The 19,081-nt window shown below is 42.9% G+C and overlaps 1 protein-coding gene across 1 annotated transcript in view; it reads right to left on the bottom strand.

Moving 5' to 3' along the window:
- Window positions 1–19,081, bottom strand: part of RIMS4 (regulating synaptic membrane exocytosis 4) — a 52,698-nt gene that overhangs the window by 14,641 nt on the left and 18,976 nt on the right. The window contains exon 2 of the mRNA XM_075721263.1: window positions 2,660–2,801. Coding sequence (XP_075577378.1) covers window positions 2,660–2,801 — 142 coding nt within the window. The remainder of the gene's footprint in view (window positions 1–2,659; window positions 2,802–19,081) is intronic.

Below are 19,081 nucleotides of genomic sequence, written 5' to 3'. Positions count from 1 at the left end.
TGACATTGTCAGCTCTTACTGGCATGTGCATGAGCTTAAATTCCAGGAGACACATCCTTTAGACCAGCTAACCTTCAGGTAAAACCCTAAACAGAGTATTTTCTTGAAGGAGGGCCTAGCATATCTGAGGACAAGTATATCCCCACATATTAAGCCTCTCCACAAAAAAAGCCCTGGATTTCATGCACTCTGGTATTCACATGACAAGCAGCTTTGCTCAAAATCACACACTACAGAAAATTCTTCAGCCACGATGCTTTGCACTGGCACTGAGCAGCTATAGCTAGCTGCACCCAGCTCACCACAACAAACATGAAAGCAGTCAATCAGTATCACTTTAAAAGCATGTTTGTGTGACTGAGAGCAGGTATTTTAAGACCTTCTGCAGCAAAGTTGCACCAAATCTTTGATCGCTTCAGTATGCCACTTATGGAAATTCTCCTTTTAGTCCTTAAGTTGAAAAGGATTATAAATACATAGGGAACTTGGGAAAACAAACCCTCTTGGAAGATGAGGTTTTTAATCCATTTTCTTCCCTGTGAGAACATACCAAAGAAATGCATGGGTAGGAAGAACTAGGGCAACCTCGCCTTGCTGAAAACCTGGTTTTTGACTGTTACTGGTGAAAACTGTCTCTGACCTAGGAGTACCTGTATCAGTCAGAAACCCAGCATTAAAAGGAAAATAAACCTGCCACAGCTAACACAGTCATATGAATCTTCATTTTGCCTCCCTGGGAACACAGCTACAGCAAATCAGAGAGGTCAAGAGAAATGTGACTTAGGAGAATACATTTCTGTCCCTCAAAGCTATTCCCCAAAACAATTCCTTTCTTTGCTGCAGGAAAAGAAAGCAGAGAAACTACCCTCCTACCATGTTTCAAGAGAATAGAGCCCTCATAGCTCTTTGCACTCTCAGCCTGTTTGGCTCAGACAGACAGCTGCAATTCACACCGGCTTTCCAGAGGAGATCAATTATCCCACCTAGGAACAAAGCGCCCAGGAACCACTTAATCACACTTTTCAGAGAAGAGGAGAAACTGTCCCATCTCTGGCAGAGGGGCTGGCAACGATGGTCTGGCAGCATTTGAGGTTGCAGTACCAAGTGTTAAGACTTTTTCTAATAAAGACATTTGGATTGCAAGACAGGATTTTTCTTTCTTTGTTGAGCTGACAGCTACATGCCACCTGCCTTTAGGGTAAAACAGCACTTGTATGGGTGCAACATTTTGTTGGCAGAAATATTGTCTCTCCAGGGAAGCGCAATCAAAGCAACCACTGTATGCAATGATCGGACACAGACCTTTCAGAGAATTATACACCCCCTTCCCAGGAGGGTAAGCTATGTAAATATAAAAAGGAAAGAATTCTACTCTGCACGAAAGCAGATTCTTGCCCCGCATTGCCATGGGACCGAACTTAATCACTAATCCTCTGCATCTCGTAGCAGAGGCAGAACTCCCAGCCACAGGACTGCAGTGGTGTAGCAGAAATATTTCCCCAGAGACAGCAGCTCACAGAAGAGCTAAGGTACATCACAGCCGTGGAGTGACAAGATTGCTATCGCAGCCTGTGCCTCATTACTGTTTCCAACCTTCAGCACAGATTTATGATGCCTTTCCAGGATTAGCCTACTTCTAAAGCTAAAGAAAGTCTCTCCTAATTTACAGCCTGTTACTTATTTAACACCAGAATCACACTAATTGAGAGCACCTTTGGACTATCCCAACATTTTAGCAGTACAGTGTACTTGGAATACCACATAGGACTAGGGAGTGCACAGAGTGATGCCAAGCACAGTACTTGGCTTAAACAGAGCACGTTTTAGGTATACAAACATTTTGGCCTCATACCTAGAAGCATGGAATCTGATAATATATATTTTCCCCTTTTTTAAATACTGGGGTTTTTTCACCTCCAAAGATTCCCCACAAACAGTCATCTTAATAAAATGATTATGATCTCCACATATAGCTTCAAATAATGGAAATACAAAAATGAGAATTGGAGACAAGTCAGCCCCCAAAGTTCTGGCCTAAGAATCCCCTGCTTTGCATTCTGGTATAAAGCTTAAGTGCAGCAAAGTGTGTTATAATTTTTCTTGGGGTCAAAAACTATTTCCAAAATACATTCTTTTAGGACACTAACAAAACAAAATGAAACAAAAGAAAGGTTGTTACCAAAAGTATACACAGGCTTCTAAATAAGTATTTTGATATCAGAATGATTATTTTGTTAGTTGCATCCTTTTCATCACCTTGGCACTTTTTTTTTCCCCAACCCAAAAGGCTGTCTTGAAATAGGGAAGATGGACAGCTATTGTGCAACATTAAAGACTACCATCTTATAATTTATTACCAGTAATGAGCCTCAGCTATTCACCCTGAATTAATCTTCTAAAGGCAAAGCGGTTAAAAGTAATGGGTATCTGCTTCAGCTCAGAATAATGAGGACACTAAAAAAAGTATATAAAACAGCTAGAGTATGTGCCAGCTACACAGGCAGAGAGATCCGCTCTAGTCTAATTGAATGGGCAGTACACCTGCAGCATAGGCAAGTCAGACAAACACATCATCTATCATGCCTGAGGAAAATTAATAGGTATAAGAAGAAATACTGCATCCCACAAGTGATTACACAGCTCCCTTTCAGTGACTTACTTTCCCTCTGATCCATAGCTGTTCATGCTGTCCTCAATGGACTCATGGCTGGCTTGACGGACGGTCCGGCTGGGCATTTCAACAGCCAGCCCAGTTTCTGTGCTCCTTTGGATGGCTCCTTTCAGTCTCCGACCATCCCCATCTAGGAACAAAAGGGGAGAAAAGACAGTCAGCTATTGTTCGCAGAGCCTTTTGCAATGACAGAGTCAAGGAGAAGCAGAGAAGGTCCTTCAGAAGATCAGCCTGGCATCTGGCAGCCAGATGGTATTTTGCACTCACGCAGTGTTTCATTACCCTGCTTCAGCAGCAGCTCCCAGTCATCTCTGGAACAAACCCAGTGCTCCAGCAAGCCAGTGCCCAGCAGAAACTCAAAACATACATACCACCCTACCTACTCCAACCATTTGTAGCAATTAATTATGCATCGGGCTCAGGTGCATGCAGGCACACAAGCTGGCTATATGCAGAGCTACCCAGTTCGGGAACACAGCAGCAGTAACTGCAGAGGCAGAGCTGACGTGTACAGCCTGACCATGCCTTCAAACATTTCCTATATCCCATGTTGCTGCCTCAGATTGTGCGGAGCAGCAAAGAGCTGCAGCTCCTGGTGAGCATCAAGGGAGTAAAGGGAAGGAAAGGCCAGGCAGCACCAGAGGTGCTGTGAAGGCAGCAGCCCTCCCAAGTGGGCCATAGGGGAATAGTTGGGCACAGCCAAAATGTTCCCTGGTAGCACCTGGAGTCGCACCAGGAGTGGAAAACCCTGGAGAGGACTGTTCCCCTTTGTACACGCCCTTGGCCAGAGAGCAAAGGGAATTAAGTAGGTTCTGGTTCCTCCTGGGTGCAGTCTTCAGAGGCTCAGGCCTCTGAAATTAACAGCTGCTATTTTCATCCTCCATCTCTAGCAGTCTGTTTCTCAGAACACACCATGTTATGTAATGAATACCATTACTATTAATTGCTTTAGCTGGTGTTGGGAAGCCCCAGATTTCATCCCACATAGAGCACTCATCCTGAAACACATCTGCTACAAGTTTTCTGAACAAAGCAGAATTATCTAAAACCCTTAAAAGTGTGTGTCCATTAACCTGGATTCAGGCAAAAACCCTCTGCCCCACAGTGCTCTCAAACCCACCAGCTTTTTGAGTACCACCCTGGAGAAGAAATGACCCAGCTATTGAGTCTAGAGAACTCAGGATCCCCAAATATTAAGGAAAACAAGTCTTTCCCAACTACTTTGGAAATATGAGGATATCTGTAAGAACCTGCCTAAAATATGCAGAATACTGTTACTTGTACAGCAACCTGCTTGACCTAAACCACTTCTCTTTGGACCTTGGTGTGAACAGGCGCTTTTAAAAAAAACCAAAAAAACCCAAACAAACAAAATCAGTAACATATCAGAAATGCTTCCTATCCTACTTCTCAAATTATACCTACACTGAAATGCAAAGGCAAAAATTCTTCTATAAACTCAGCTATAAAGTCCCTTTTCCTCTGGTATCATGAGGTTTGCAACTGGGTAAACATGTTGGCCCCAGGGCTCTGTACCAGCTGCTGTCCCCACATTTGGTGGGGCATGTGTCTGCATGTCCCTATGGGCTAAAAGGATAGAATATGCATGTTCTGGGTTAACATTAACTACAGATTGTATTGCTTGTACGCCTAGAGCAATGTATGAAGCACACTATAAATCAGGAAGTTAGGCAAACGTAAAACATATTTTTAACATGCTTTCAAAATCCAAACCTTCAGGCAAGAATAACAATATAGTCATCAATAAAAGCAAACCCTCGTGAAATGGCCTTACCTACTTCCTCAACCACTGCCAAACAGTGCCCTTTGACAAGACTTGTACAGCTTGCTGGATTCTCTGGTGGGGTTTCTAGGTTCCTTTCAGAGAGCATCCCACAGCCTTGTGGGCAGGCTTGATGGTCCATTTAATTCATCTCACATTCACCTCTACAAACAATCTTTTAGTAATCTACATTTATCAGTGCCCACCCCTCCTTCATGTGTGCACTCTCAGAACACTTATCCTTCTGCACCTTTTAGGTTAGTCCTTACTAGAACCTTGGTAGGCAGCCACAGTCAAAGCAGCAAATGAAATAAATGTAGGAAACAAATTAAAAATATCCTGTTGCGTAACTATGTAACATCTGTTTAAAAGAATCTCTTATTTCCCCAATCTAATGAGATATGCCTGGAGGCATTCATACTTAGAAGGCTATGCATCCACATCTGGCAACAAACGAGAGGCTTGGGACAGAGCAAGGCTTTAGAGCAACCCAAGGCACTTGCTGCTTTCTATTAGCCATCTCTTGATTCAAAGCTAATGACACAAAGCAGACGGGCCCAAAACCAACAAAAGACAGCACCGTGAAAGGTGGGCAGTAGCAGAGCACTGTACTGGAGACCATTTGGCTGGCACAGAGCAAGTTCAACTGTAGTACCACATGCACAGCTTTGAACTGCTGGCTTTCTCTGAGTGGGTGGCCTTCTAGTATTCCTGATTGCTTTTACAGCTATGACACATGAATATTCTCATTTAAAAAAAAAAAAAAAGGAAAAAAATTAGGGGCATAGGGACTGTGCCTCCTCCCTTACCTGAAATCTTCTGCTTCAACACCTTTGCAAATCAAGAAGGTAAATGATATATGTCTATGTGGGTGTTGCCTGGCAAAACCATTTGTCTTAGTTTAATTGTTAGCAGTATCTGCAACAAGTAAGAGTAGTATCGGCATTTTCTGCAGCATCACCAGATTTATTCCCTGCACCTTTCCCAATTAAGCAGTAAATGACAAAGGTTAAGCAGCCGGTCAAGCCTGCAGTACAAGATGCAGCTGAAGAGCAGATTCTGCTTCAGAATGACCTTGGGAAGAAAAAATTTTTTGCTCAAATATCTAGGATGAAGACGCACAACACCTCGCAGATGCCAAGAACCAGAAGGGACCAGCAGACACTTTGCCAAGTTCTTTGTGTTGACAGGCACTTAGATTTTACTCTGTTCAGCCAATCAATTTACATTTGGCTAAAGAATATCTTCTAAAAAGCTATCCACTCTGGATTTGAAGTTTATAAGTTTATTTTACTACCTGACATTTAGAGATGTGACTTGTTTGTCTGGTTTCAGCTTTCACCCATCAGGTTCTTTAATGCCTTCTCCACTGCAAAGGCTACTTTGTGTTCTCTTCTGCAGCATAATCAAGTCATCTCTCAATCTTTTTTGACAAGTTAAACAGAGCCCTTTACGTTTCTCATGCTCTGGCATTTTTTTCTCCTGCCCTTGAATCTTTTTAATGACCTCCCCAGGTTTTAAATACCCTTTTGAGAACATGCACAGCAGAACTGGAGACTGCGTTTTAGTGCAAAAACATGTACAGAGGTAAAAATCAGCTTGTACTCTCATCTTCACTGCTTCTGCTTGCATCTCCCAAGACCACAATAAGCTCTTGGTATAGCATCACACCTTGCTTGGACACTGTACAGTCCCTACTTGTCCTGCTGGTACGACCTTGTAGAACATTATATTAAGAAATATGTAAGAAAACACATTTTATTTGAAGAGAGCGAGCAAAAAGTCCAGACAGCTCTATACAACTCTCCCACCCTCAATACTACTTACTATCCTTCTGATGTGCATATTGCCTGTGAATTTAGTGAGGTTTAAACTCATGCTTGCTCCAAATCAAATGAAAACACTGAATAGCACCAGGCCTTCAAAAGAGCCTCCTGCCTTTGAGGCTTTTCCTTGACAACTGCTTTTCGAAATGTGAAGTAAGGTTTTAATCTATTTATCACTATCATATTTTTAGGGTCATGTTGTTCTAGGACAAAACCCTTACATACTTATCACATTTACCCAGATACCTGCTTCTACTAAAACTTGGAGGAAAAAAAAAGACTGACAAGACCCATTTTCCCTAAATCCTTCTTGACTGGTATTAATTATATTCCATCATTTTGTTCTTTATTAATTGGATCTCATTATCATGTTTCCCCTAATTCTGTCTGTGAGTGACATCAGACCAACTAACCAAAAGTTCCCTCCAGACAACCCAGTAATGGATGGAGTAAGGTGACCGTGCAGGTGCCCTGCATAGCACAGAGCATCCTTTGGAGATTTCCCTTCCTTAAATATATTTTGGCTTTCAACTGCATCGAGAGGCAGCTCTCCTTGAGGATGATGCCACTCATGTGGCAGAACTGACTGGCCACCAAGAACTATATTTGCCTCAAACCTTGGAAGTGGGAAAAATAAGAGCGGCATTGTCCCCTCCTCTCCCCCAAGGAAGGAGTCACCATTTCTCACATCCTCTTCTATGTCAGTCTAATGCATGACTCTTTGAAGCCCTTCCTGTCTGCCACTGACAGGTCTCTCCATGCTCAGAGGCCACCAAGTCTTGAAAAATCTATGCGAGTTCTGCAATAGCTCATGCAATAGGTCATGATTATATAATTATTACCCCTACACAGAATTACTCTATAACAGATGTTTATTGAGTTGATGTTTCCGAGGGACAGTGTGCCCCTTTCACTGTTATCCTTACACTACCTCCTCTCTTGTCACTTCCTTTTCACCCACTCAGGTACTTGGTACCTTCCTTCTCCTTTCCTTTTTGCTGTCAATTTTCTCCACCATGTTTGCTCAGTGTGATGGATGCTACCAACACAAAGAGAAACCAACATGATGCATGTGCTATGGACCTTCCCATACTTTAGAACTAATTGATATTGATTTAACCCTGAGATTAAGAATTGATTGAATTTCAACTCCATCAGCTTTGCTCCTAAATTAACCAGCTGCTTTACAAGCACGGAACATGTTGGTACCCAAAGCACACAGCCAGGCAGCACCAACACAGGCCACCCAGTACACACCAAGGATCCAGCAAAACAGCCTGGTTAGCTTTTTTCCTTCCCAAGCTTCACCTTGGGGTGCAAGGTGGAAAGGAAGGGAAATCAGTTGGATGCTTGCTTTCAGGTTGCATTTGTTCCTGTTGCAAAGCTCTGGACAAAATAACATTTTGTATTTTCCAAGAAAGACTAGTCCAAGCCTGAGTGAAGAGACAGCATTTCTATTGCTTTTCTTACCCAAGCCAAGCAGCATGCATTGATTTGCATCGATACATGCTGCAGTGTATTGACCTGGGCATGCTCTGCTCTCTGGCTTCACACCTGGGTTCCTCAGCAAGTGAATTATCTGCTTTGCTCCAAAATGAGGCCCAGGTACAAACCAGCACTTATGAAGCATGGAAAATCAACAACCTCAGCAGGGAAACAGAGAAAAACCCATCTGACAGAGTCAATGCAACCTTCAGAGCATGTTGTAGATCATGTAGAAGCAGAGATGAGCCAAGATGAGAGGGATGAACATCTGCGACAGCAGAGTGCATATCCAGTCAGCATCCAGGGGTACCAGGGGCACGTGGCCAGGTGGGACAGGACTGCTGGACTGCCTGTAAAGGAGATATGACCCAAGCTATGCAGCAGTTTACACCAAATCTGCCTGCTCTAGCCTTGGCTCAAACGTGGTCTCGCAAGCCCTTTCGTTCCCCATAGCCACAAACTTCACTCTTAAGGTCAAAACCAAAGAGTTGATTCTTGCTTTCTTCTCCATGAAGATCTGCCCCAGAGAAAAGACGATGCATGTCAGTTTGGGGCTGAGAATGAAGAAGAGAAAACACCAAGCACCCATCTGGATATTACCACCTGCTGAGATTAGGAAAAAGGTCCCTGAGTCCAACAACTGGTCTTCGACATGTCTGGGGGAAAAAAGCAGCAATGGGAGTCTCAGCTCAGTACCCTGTGAGACTGCTGAAGCACTGACCATTTAACCTACTACTTATTTTCAAATACTCCAAGAAAAGAGCCGATGTGTTAGCTTCTCCGCTTCAAACTTTGTCACTGCATTGTTGTTCCTAATGGGTTGAAAAATAAAGGATTTTTTTCCGTTTAGTCAGATGCTGAATCCCTACAGACGTGCTAAAATTTGTGTGCCATGAATCAATTCTGAGATGAATAAAAGAATTCCATTGTTTGGCTTCAAAGAAAAAAAAAAGAACACTCTTCCCACAGCCTTGCATGAATATCGAACACCTGCGACAGCCTGGCACATGCTGAGCAGAGCAACTGTCAGGGTGGGCATCACAGGCCTTTTTATACTGGTATCTGTGTTCAGAGCAAGCCATGCTGCTCTTCTAAGGGGATGCTACTGGTGAGGAAAAACACCCATATATAAATACTGGATTGTCACTTCAGAATGCAGTTCAACAAGATGAACTCAATCTCATCATGCCTGGCAAGCTCTGATATTCTGCCAACTATTCCCTACATCAACATCCTAATGGAGTGTGAATTATGAGCACCTAAAGAGAGGCAGTTTGTACTGTGCTGCAGAACATGCCAGACTATCACCACAGCCTGAATAATCCGCCAGAAATGACAAAAAATGGCTGGGGATAAGCAGGGGCACTAATCAGGCTGCTTGTTTCGCTTCCCTTGCCCTAGTTTCACACACTAATAAAATCACACTTTTTCTTTCCAAATTAAGCAGAAAATCTTCTATGGGATGGAGAAAAAAAAATTTCAATATGTTAATTCTTAATCAATGTAGATTAAGTACAATCCACAGGGTTGGGAAAGGCCAGTCAACTCTTCTTATGAGAGCCAGAAAATAGTAAAATTAGCAACTATCTATATTGCTGTGACAGCTACAGACCCCAGCTGAACACAGAGCAGGGCCACGACACCCTACCTGCATGGGCAGCCTATGGAGACGCCAGCGAGACACCTCCTCTGAACTCCCACCCACAGCATAGTCACCAACACGTCCCACTGCTCCTGGGCCACTATGGTATTTTAGCACAAAAAAAGTTTTCTCTCATCCTAGCGTTCAACCCTGCCTTTCCTTGCCCACACCAACAGGCAGTGCTCGCACCCAGATGTGTGCATATCAAACCAACTCCCCCCTGAACCCATAATTTTTTCTTCTTCCTCCTCACCATTAAAAGAGGACTAAAAGTCATTCACAGGGTTATTTTTATTAAGTAGGCACCTGGCAGCAGCCTCAGAGGCTGTGTTCCCTTCTTTACCCACAGAGCTCAAGATGCACAACAGAAAACTTCCTCTGGCCTGCAGAAGGGCAACTCATTGCGTAGCTGTGCATGGCACGGGAGCTCTGCAGTCTTCATAAAGCAACAGCCCTATTTTTAAAGCCTAACAGTAGCTTAATTTAGGTAGGACAAAGCTAACCTCCTTCCTCTTCCTTCCTATAAATGCTAAAAACGGAACACAGATCTGATGCTCCCCTGCACAGCCTGTCCTTCCCTCCCACCGTCCCAGTGAGACAACCCTGGGAGAAGAGCATTTTGCTCTCTATCCCTCTCCCACCCCACTCGTGTGGGCAGGGGAAGCACCAAACCAACATTTTTGAACTGCTTTTTAAGGTTGCCTGTAGCTCCTAACAACCCCACAACCCAGCCCAGATCCCCAAATCCTCAGCCACTTGAAAGCAGCATTTTCTCCTCCAAGCTGGTCTGAGCTGCAGTTTGTTTTAAACCCAGCTGACTGTATTTAAGCAGGTCTCTACCCCCAGTAAGACATTATCACCTCTTGTAGGTTGGGTGGAGCATTGATTTTGCTTCCTATCTTCATGAGATCCATTTTCATATTTTAAACTAGGAAAGCGTGACATATTTTTTTTGCTCCTTTTGAGGTTAAAAACAAATAGTTCCCATGATACTATTTTTATTTTGACCTTTTTGATAATTCATCTATATAAAAAAATTAAATAGCCAAAATTTTAATTTCAAAACGTCTAAAGAAAAGTTTCTGCAACTAACATGTAGCCAGGAAAATTACTTTGAGATTTTTTCCTTCACTGACAAAAGAGAGAAAGCTAACAAACCAAAAGGTAAACATATATATTCCACTGTCAATGACTTAAACAGATTTTTTGACTACCATAAAAAATTGTTTAGCTTTTCACCATAAAAAAGTTACAGTACCATAACACTAACAAAAACATTTGTTTCTTTCAGGAGTATTTCATGGGAACTACTTTGCAGCTAGATCCAACTCTTCAGAATTCTTTCCATGTCTCTATTTTGTTTGCAGCAGCAGGATCCAAATAGCTTCATCTGATGGCTGCTTCTGCATTTTTATTTTTATAGAAATGGAACATGCTGCCCCCTTCTCTTCCCCCAGTCTGCCATCCTTTGCAGGAGAATCTGATTAAATGAAATGACCATATGCATACAGGAAATTCACTGCTGGAGTATTTCCTCAGCAGCTTAGCAATGAAACCTGAACACTGCCGTGTCTGCAGGCCCAGGTCTGTAGGGACAGACATGCACAGGACTGCCGATGCTGCACCAGTTGTCCCTGGAAGAGCTGCATGTCTGGGACAGACATGTCCTAGGCCTTTCTCCATCTTCTTCTTTTTTTGTTCTTGGGCAGGGGCTGATGACTTTAAAAAAAAAAATTCTTACCATATACTTATAATGTAATCAACCACATATATGTATATACACACACACATACTGATTGCACAACAATAAGGGGATCCAATCTTTCCACTTCTTGGATTTTGTGGTTTAAACCTAAGAGTTTAACACCCCCTCTTTGACATTTGCCCACCTGGGAGGCCCAGGGGGCCTGCCATCTGAGTATATGCCAAATCATTGGCACAGCCACAGGCAATTAATAACGATAAAGAACTGATTTTATTTAAACTACTACAGTGTAATATTTACTCCCTAGAAAGCAGGAGGAAATGTCAGACATAGTACTAACAACCAGCAGTGCTTCAAGACAAAATATTCTCAGTTCAAACCTCTTACAACTTTGCCAACTGTGAAGATCTGGGCATCAGGAAAACACAAAAAGCCCAAAGGGGGGCAGCTAGTTTGTCTGCCAGGGCCACCCCAGGGCTTTCTTTTTGTTATTTCACATGGAGGACCAGAGGTGGAGCCGATTTGTGTCCCTGTGGCTGGAAGTCCTCCAGCTGACCAAGTTACAAAGGCCAGGTCAGGATCTCTACAAGTGAGTTGAACCAGAGCACTCTGTCCTAATTCTGCCATCCATCTCACACTATTAGTAACTCTGAGGATGTTGCTTAAGTCCAGAATCTGAAATATGAATAAGCCTGAGCTACAGAAAACCTCTCAATTTAAAAGAGGATCACAAAAATGAGGTGATTTCACAAAAAATAAAGCAGCTAGAAAGCGTCATTGTAAGAGAAGGATGGCATGAGATGGAAGAGCTGCCCTGCCGACACCTCGCTAAGCCAAGAAGCTTTGCACAAGGCTGTTCTGCTCTTGCTGAGCCTGCTGAACCTGCCTGCTCACTAATTATACCTCCTGGAAGGGCCAAGCATCCTGCTCTTCATTCAGTAACTCTTGGGAAGAAAGCACTAGGCAAAATAACATAATCAGCTTGTTTGTGAGCTGTGTTTTCCTATTGCAGGAGAGGACTCTGAGGTCATGAGCCTCCTGAAGCAACCTAAGCTTCTCAGAGAAGCTGACACACCTTTCCATCCAGGGGATTTATAATGCTCAGCTCCAGGGCTTTGTTTTCACTCAGAATGTTACTTTTAAGCTGAGACCTTTTCTTTAAGCCAGACCTTTTCTTCTGGGACCACTAATTTGGGTCTTTCTCTCTACCCACAGCCATCATAGGGTCTTCATATCTTCCACCTCTCCACCAAATTTGGCCAAAACCTGAAAGTATGTGCTACATTTATAGGAATGATGGAGAGAGGGGAGAGGGTGAGGGACAGGGCTCTGCCTTATGTATTGAAGACATAATTGCCTCCCTCAAATTCACAGCTAGAGCAGGTAAAGTTTCATTTTGGTACAGATAAAATTCAGGGGGAAAGAGCTGACAAGGCCACATTTATCAACAAGGTTTTTCCCTTTTCTTCCGTCCCACTGATGCTCCTAAAAAGGAGCGAGTGGCTTTGTCAAGACCATGTGGTCTTGCCACAGTGAATGAGTCATGCAACCTTTTGTTCATTTGTTAGAAACACAATTAAAAACACAGCCACATTTCTTTGACAGGCATGAAGCCACAGAACCCTGGAGTCATTCATAAACTAGAATCATGGTGCAGAATTACACTTAGAATAGCATTTGATTTGTGTTTAGCTTGGGCTGTAATTACTTCATCATATTTTCCTTAAGGAAATGAATGATCAAATTCACAAGGAGTTGACTTTAATTATACACACTGCTTAATAACTTGCGTCCATTTGGAAGCAATTATTTGATCCACTGTGGAAGCTGAGAGGGGGAGATGATGGTCTGGTTTCCAGAGAAGTTGAACAATTTCAGGCATTCAGCTTCTAATTCCAGGCAATTTCATCAGATGATACAACTATCTGTGTCAGGCTTCACCAAAGGTGCTTTCATGTAATACCTGTAGCAAATGCTAACGGAAGGAAGCAAGCCAGCACATTTTTCCCCTCTAATTCTACATACTGCTTTAACTCATGCAGGGACATCCTTTGACAGGTCCATGGCTATGCAATGCCCGTTCTGCTGGGCAACTACCACATCTCACCAGAGGTGCACTAAAGGGAACCGTTTTCTTCTCAAGTGGTACAAAGAACAGCATGAAAACCTCCGCTTGCAGCACACCAGTGATGCCGAAGCGGCGAGCACAAAGGGTGGCTGCATTTCCCAAAAGCCTGGGGAAGAGCCCAGCGCTTTCTGGCTGGCAGAGAGAGGATCTGGCACAGCAGCAGCCCAACTCGCTCACTGTCTCTTCCAACCCACAGAATGAGAGCTCTGCTCTTGCAAATGGATCCACTGCACTCATACCAGTTTTCTCGTATGGATCCCTTGCAGGATCTGGATCACTTTAATACAGTCCGAGTGCCTGGTTCTGCTTGGGCGGAGTGAAAGGAAAGCACCCTGTCCTTCATGACTGTGATAATTTGGCTGCATGCATTTCTGGACAGCTGGAAGAGAGGGTCAGGCTTCGATACTCAGAAGCAGGACAGGACCAGCCATCATGTTGCAGCAGTATCTTACAATATAAAGTGATTCATGGTGACTAAGAAATCAAAGTGGTCAAAACACTGGGTTCCATCTCATAGCAAAGAGCCCTGCCAATCATACATCATCGGTATCTTCAACTGGTGACGAGTCAAGCCGTTAAACACAGAAAACACCATCCGATACCAAAAAGAGGCGCTGAAATTTAACTAGCAGCCTCCTAACAAAAAACACCAACCAAACAAACAAAAATCCCAACCCACATTGAAGCAAAATTTTCACAGCCTAAACCCTGAAGAGATGCATGCAGACTCATCTGAGTGATAAACTCTCCCACAGATTAACATGGCAGACACATAACTGTCTCCTACATCTTTCTTCTGCATGCACAAAAGCAGCCCTCAGATATAAAACCAACCCAAATTATCTGAAGTCCATTGGGAAATTCAGTTCACCATTTGTCTAAACAGAGTATGGAGCTTCCTACAGAGGAAAAAAAAGCCCTTTGGCCAGAGCTGGAACATAGACATAACATCTTCATCTTTGCTGAAAGATACTGAAGAACATGGGAAACCAACCAAAATATCATGCCTGTCTGAAGATTACTGAGGATTAGAGGAAAAAAGCCATCAGTGGAGCAGATCAATGTTTTAGGAAAAATACCAAGATCTAGTTTTCTCAATCACCAACCAGGATACAGGGAGAACCAGATACAGGGAGAATCGGTCCTTTGTTAAGGAGAGACACACTACAATGTTTGATATTGTATTGAATGGAATTTGTGTTAGTTGCCCAGCAGAACTCATAGCATAAAACAGTTGCACACCAGCCCAGCTTCATGAGAAGCAGATGGCTGTTTGTAGCATGGCTACCCCATGACACGTACATGGCAGCAAGTTCAGAAAAATCCCATGACTTGTGCCAAATATTTCTAAATACATTTTCTAGAAGAAGCAGTGATGAACAAAATGCTTTAGAGCACCTTGGTGATTTCTTTCTCTCCTATGAGAGCAGAAAAGAGAAGAGATTAAGAAATAAAAGAGAAGTACGGACTTGTGATACAGACAATATCAATCTTGCAGACAACACTGCCAGTTCAGGAAGATCAAACATGCACTACAGAGCAGCATGTATCTTTGTTTAGGAGTGAAAAAATAGTTTTAACATAACTAACAAAAAAATGTTTGATGGGAACCTCTTTATAAGATGTACAGCCAATGACTGACCAACAGTAATGAAACAAGGTCAGAAGAGGACACTGTACATTAATATTGCTTATGAAGCACCTGCATCGGCATAACTTGTTTCCTTCTTATAATTGCAGGTAACTTTTACATTTCTATTCTCATACTTAAAGACCAGGCTGACATAAGAAGGCCTTGGGATTTCTTTGAGATGGTACTGGCAAGGTCACATTAGTTCATTTCAGATGCAGCACAATCCCCCTTCCATCACCGACTGCACTCTGAGCACTCCATTTCACTCCACTATGTACAATAACTGCACTAGTGACCTGCGTGCATACAGGCAACCTACCCCACATTATCAGTACGAGGGTGAAGCTGTGCCATCAGGCTCCAGCCTCCACATCTATTTCAACTAACATGGAAACAAACGTAAGGAGGTACAACACAAAATTTTGAAAGCGAACTTCAGAGAGAGACCCTCAGTCCTAACCCATTCACAGTCCCCGATCACAAGTCAAAATTACAAAATTACAAATTACTCCGGAGTGAAATAACCTCCTTTCCTCCTCCTCCTGCCTGCAGAGCCACAAGTTCAGGGCTCCATTTCCTTGGCAACAAAAAAGAGCATCACAACAGCCTCCTCACTAGCAAATGGCATACAAAAATGTGTCATTTTTTTCTCTCCCATATCTTTTATCACTAGGGAATAAGCCTGAACTCAGAACTTACCACTCAGCAAAGATGGAAATAGATATCCATTATTGCTATTTAAAATGTAAGTATCTTTGGAGCCTTTAAGCTTGTCCAGAGATAGGTAGCAAATAAGGGATTTTAATTTATTAAGTTAAAAAAAAAAACAAAACCAAACTTGCTGAAGTTCACCTTTAAAGACAAATTATAAAACTTGACAAGTTTGGGGAAAAAATGCAGCTCAAATTTAGGATCTATATTTTAGATGCTGTTAATATTCTCTTTTGAAAAGCATTAGAAATGAAGATTACAAATTTAATAATGTAACACGGGAGAAATTATCCTCCTCCCCATATAAAAAGGCAATTTGTTCTTGCCTATAAATTGACTTTCTATTACTGTCATTAAACCAGCATAAAGTGCTAAAATTAAGGTCTGCCCCACCACAGCCCTGTGGAAACCCACAGCCAAGAACTCATCATGACAACAACTGAGAAGACATCCTTATGAGCCAAGAGTGGCAATGGACATGGCTCCCTGCCAAGGAGTGGCTATCTCCTTGCTGCAGAACTTTGTGGTGCTGCTGGACATTAACAAGGGTTCAAAAAGCAACTAGACAAAATTAATGAGGAAAAAAAGTCAGTAGCAGAGGAAGTCCCTAAGCCACGAGTCAGTGGAGGCTGGGCCAGCACCCTGAAGAAGCATCCAAATAAATCTGGGCAGCTACTACTTGCAGGGTTATGAGGTTGGCACTCATAAAAGAGGCCAAACTCACAGCTGGAAAAAGTGGGGCTCTCTGGGAAGAAGCCATGCTTCTGTTTTCAGGTTTCACCATCTCCCATTTAGCTGTGCCTTACACAAGAATTGTGGTAAACCCATATTGCTGATGATCAGGTCAGGCTGATGCCTTGTCCCAGCACTCGTCTCCCTCATGGGTTTCCTCCATGGTGTTGGACTCTCTTACCATTGCCCTGACTTTCTCCAGACACCTTTGCAGACATGAAAACCTCTTACTTCTTCCATTTTGCCACAACAGAGAAGTGAGATCACAGTCCTCAAACTGCAGTAGTCTCCCATTCACTTCCTAAGCTGCTTCCAGTAAACCTATTGCACAAACTGTAGATGAGGGAAATTTGGATGTCCTGTGTGTTCTCCTTGTTCCACCTGTGCCCAGCCCACCAGGGGAGACCCTGTCCTCCCGTAGAGCATCTGCTCCTCCCCTCTCACTCAACATGCTCATGTCTAACTCCACACATGCCTGGACCATCAGGGATGATGCTGCAATGCCCACACAGGAACTTGCCTAGCAGCATCAGCTTTAAAACCTATATTCAGTGGTCTCCTCAAATGGGCAACTACATACAAACAGCTCTACTGGAAAAACATGCAAATTGTACTGTCAGGTCTTTACTCTTCCATGTTCCACAGCTCTTCTTCCGTCTCCAAGTTACTGATGGATTATGACATAATAATAGAAACCTCTTTGCCACTTCTCAGCACTGGCACCATTCCTCCCTTTCACCGGTAATGTACCTATGCAACTACACATTAATTCTGTCATTTGCCTCTTTTTTTTTTTTTTTTTTTTGTTTTAAACCTGTTTCGTGCATATTTTATGCAGCAGGCAGCTAGAAGACTTGCTCACATCTTAGTTGCTTCTAGAAGAAATCTGAGCAACTAGCACTGGGGAATGAGTTTATAGCACCTGTGGATGGTTCTTGCCCTTCCTTTGCTCATGTCCTAAGTTTTAAAAGAAAATAAGCTGATGCTTGTTCAAGATTACCAAACAGTGACATTGGTCAGTGCAACCAGAAGATGCTCTGTTCCTGAGCAAGCAGGGTGGCATGCCAGGCCAGCACAGGACCTTCAAGCATTTTTACCAAGTAATCAATACCTTCTGGCAGTCTTCCTCCAGCTCTAATAATACCAGTGAAGACAGTAACCCTTGGCAGGTTGTGTATGCTGCTCTACAAACATTATCTAATTAACCATCACAATCCAGTTCTGAAAAAAAAGAAAGCATGATCTGAAGTTCTTCTACAGCAAGAGAGAGACAGAGAGAGGATGAGTGTTGGGAAGGGACACTAACGGACAAAACAAAGTTAGAGTTTAGGAGCACCAGTTCTTGCACACCCAATCTACTAACCATGCTATCCCTCCAGGACAAGCTACAGGGAAATGGTGTATTGGACACACAATATGTGCTCACATTTGCAATCTGTGCTTAGCACAACCCTTGGTTTCACTTTGCTGTGATAAAGCATTAGGACAACTGTCTAAGCCAACTCATTAATAAATCAAATGACAATAAAACAGCTGGAGGGAGACAAACTATTAAACTCAAAGCAATTAGTGGTCAGAGACAAAACTAAATTCCATAAACTGGGAGCCACTGAAGACAGAGTCTGATTTTCCTCGGAACAGTTGAACTGACACGCTGTTGACTGCCAGTCCAGTGGAAACCTCAAAGAGGAAACACCACCTCATCTCTTCATTAAAACACAGCAAGCAATGGCAGCAATCTTCTCAATGAAGTACCATCCTTCAATGGCTTTGGATACTTTTATATGACCATTTCCCCATCTTGACTCCACTGGAGCCAAGAGATAGATCCATCCCTGAAGCACTAAGCAGTGGGCCATGCTGGGCTAGCATGAAGTGGCTGCGGAGCTGTATCACCCAGCTCTTGCAAAGGCAGTGGTGTCATTGCACGGCACCCAGCCACAGTAGGGCATCTGTGGTATTTCTCTACTTTCCAAGTGTAGCCTTAACACTTGGTTACAGCTCCCTAACCAGGAGGCTGGAGCTCCTCCTCCTGATATGGCAGACCTGCGGCCCTGTCAGCTTATTTTTACTTTATGCTGTCCACTTCCTAGAACATCTCAAATCAGCAGTGAATTTTCTCAAAATGGGGAGCGAAAGCCCACCGCTAATGCTGTATGACCTCTTCTGTAGGTAAGCCAGGACATGGGAAGACAAAACTAGTAATAATTCACAAATCTCACTGGAGAACTCTCACTGGTCTTCTGGACATCACTTGACTAACCCCTGATGCCCAGCAAATGATGGGCAGATCACAATAACCCATTTACTGATCTCTCTTCCATCCAAACTCAATTTATATGACTAGCCCTGCATAAGAGTCAGCCGAAATTTCTTATATACGATCTAGTCCTTGGGATCTATTCTTCTCCTTTCAGAGCAGGCAATTCCCATTAACTCCCACTGCAACACAGCACAGGCATATGGATCCAGGAGAGAACCGAACTCTTCTAAATCCTACCTGCTAAAATCAAAAGCACCCTGCACAGACGGTTACAATACAATGGAAAGATTTTCCTATTAAAGCACTATAAATAAAACAGCAGTTGCATTAAATGAAATATTTTTTCTTCCACATTTGTGCCCAATAAACAGACCTACATTCAAAGATCCCAATTATAAAGCAGTGTTTAATATTAATCCATTTCTTATATTCATTTGTCCCACAGCGACAGAATATGTTTCATACCGACACATTTTATATAGATGGTTTTATGTTTGAAGAT

The sequence above is a fragment of the Pelecanus crispus genome, chromosome 14, assembly GCF_030463565.1.
Source record: "Pelecanus crispus isolate bPelCri1 chromosome 14, bPelCri1.pri, whole genome shotgun sequence".
Taxonomy (NCBI): Eukaryota; Metazoa; Chordata; class Aves; order Pelecaniformes; family Pelecanidae; genus Pelecanus; species Pelecanus crispus.
Note: the sequence above shows the minus strand (reverse complement) of the source record. Positions and strands in the feature narration are given on the sequence as shown.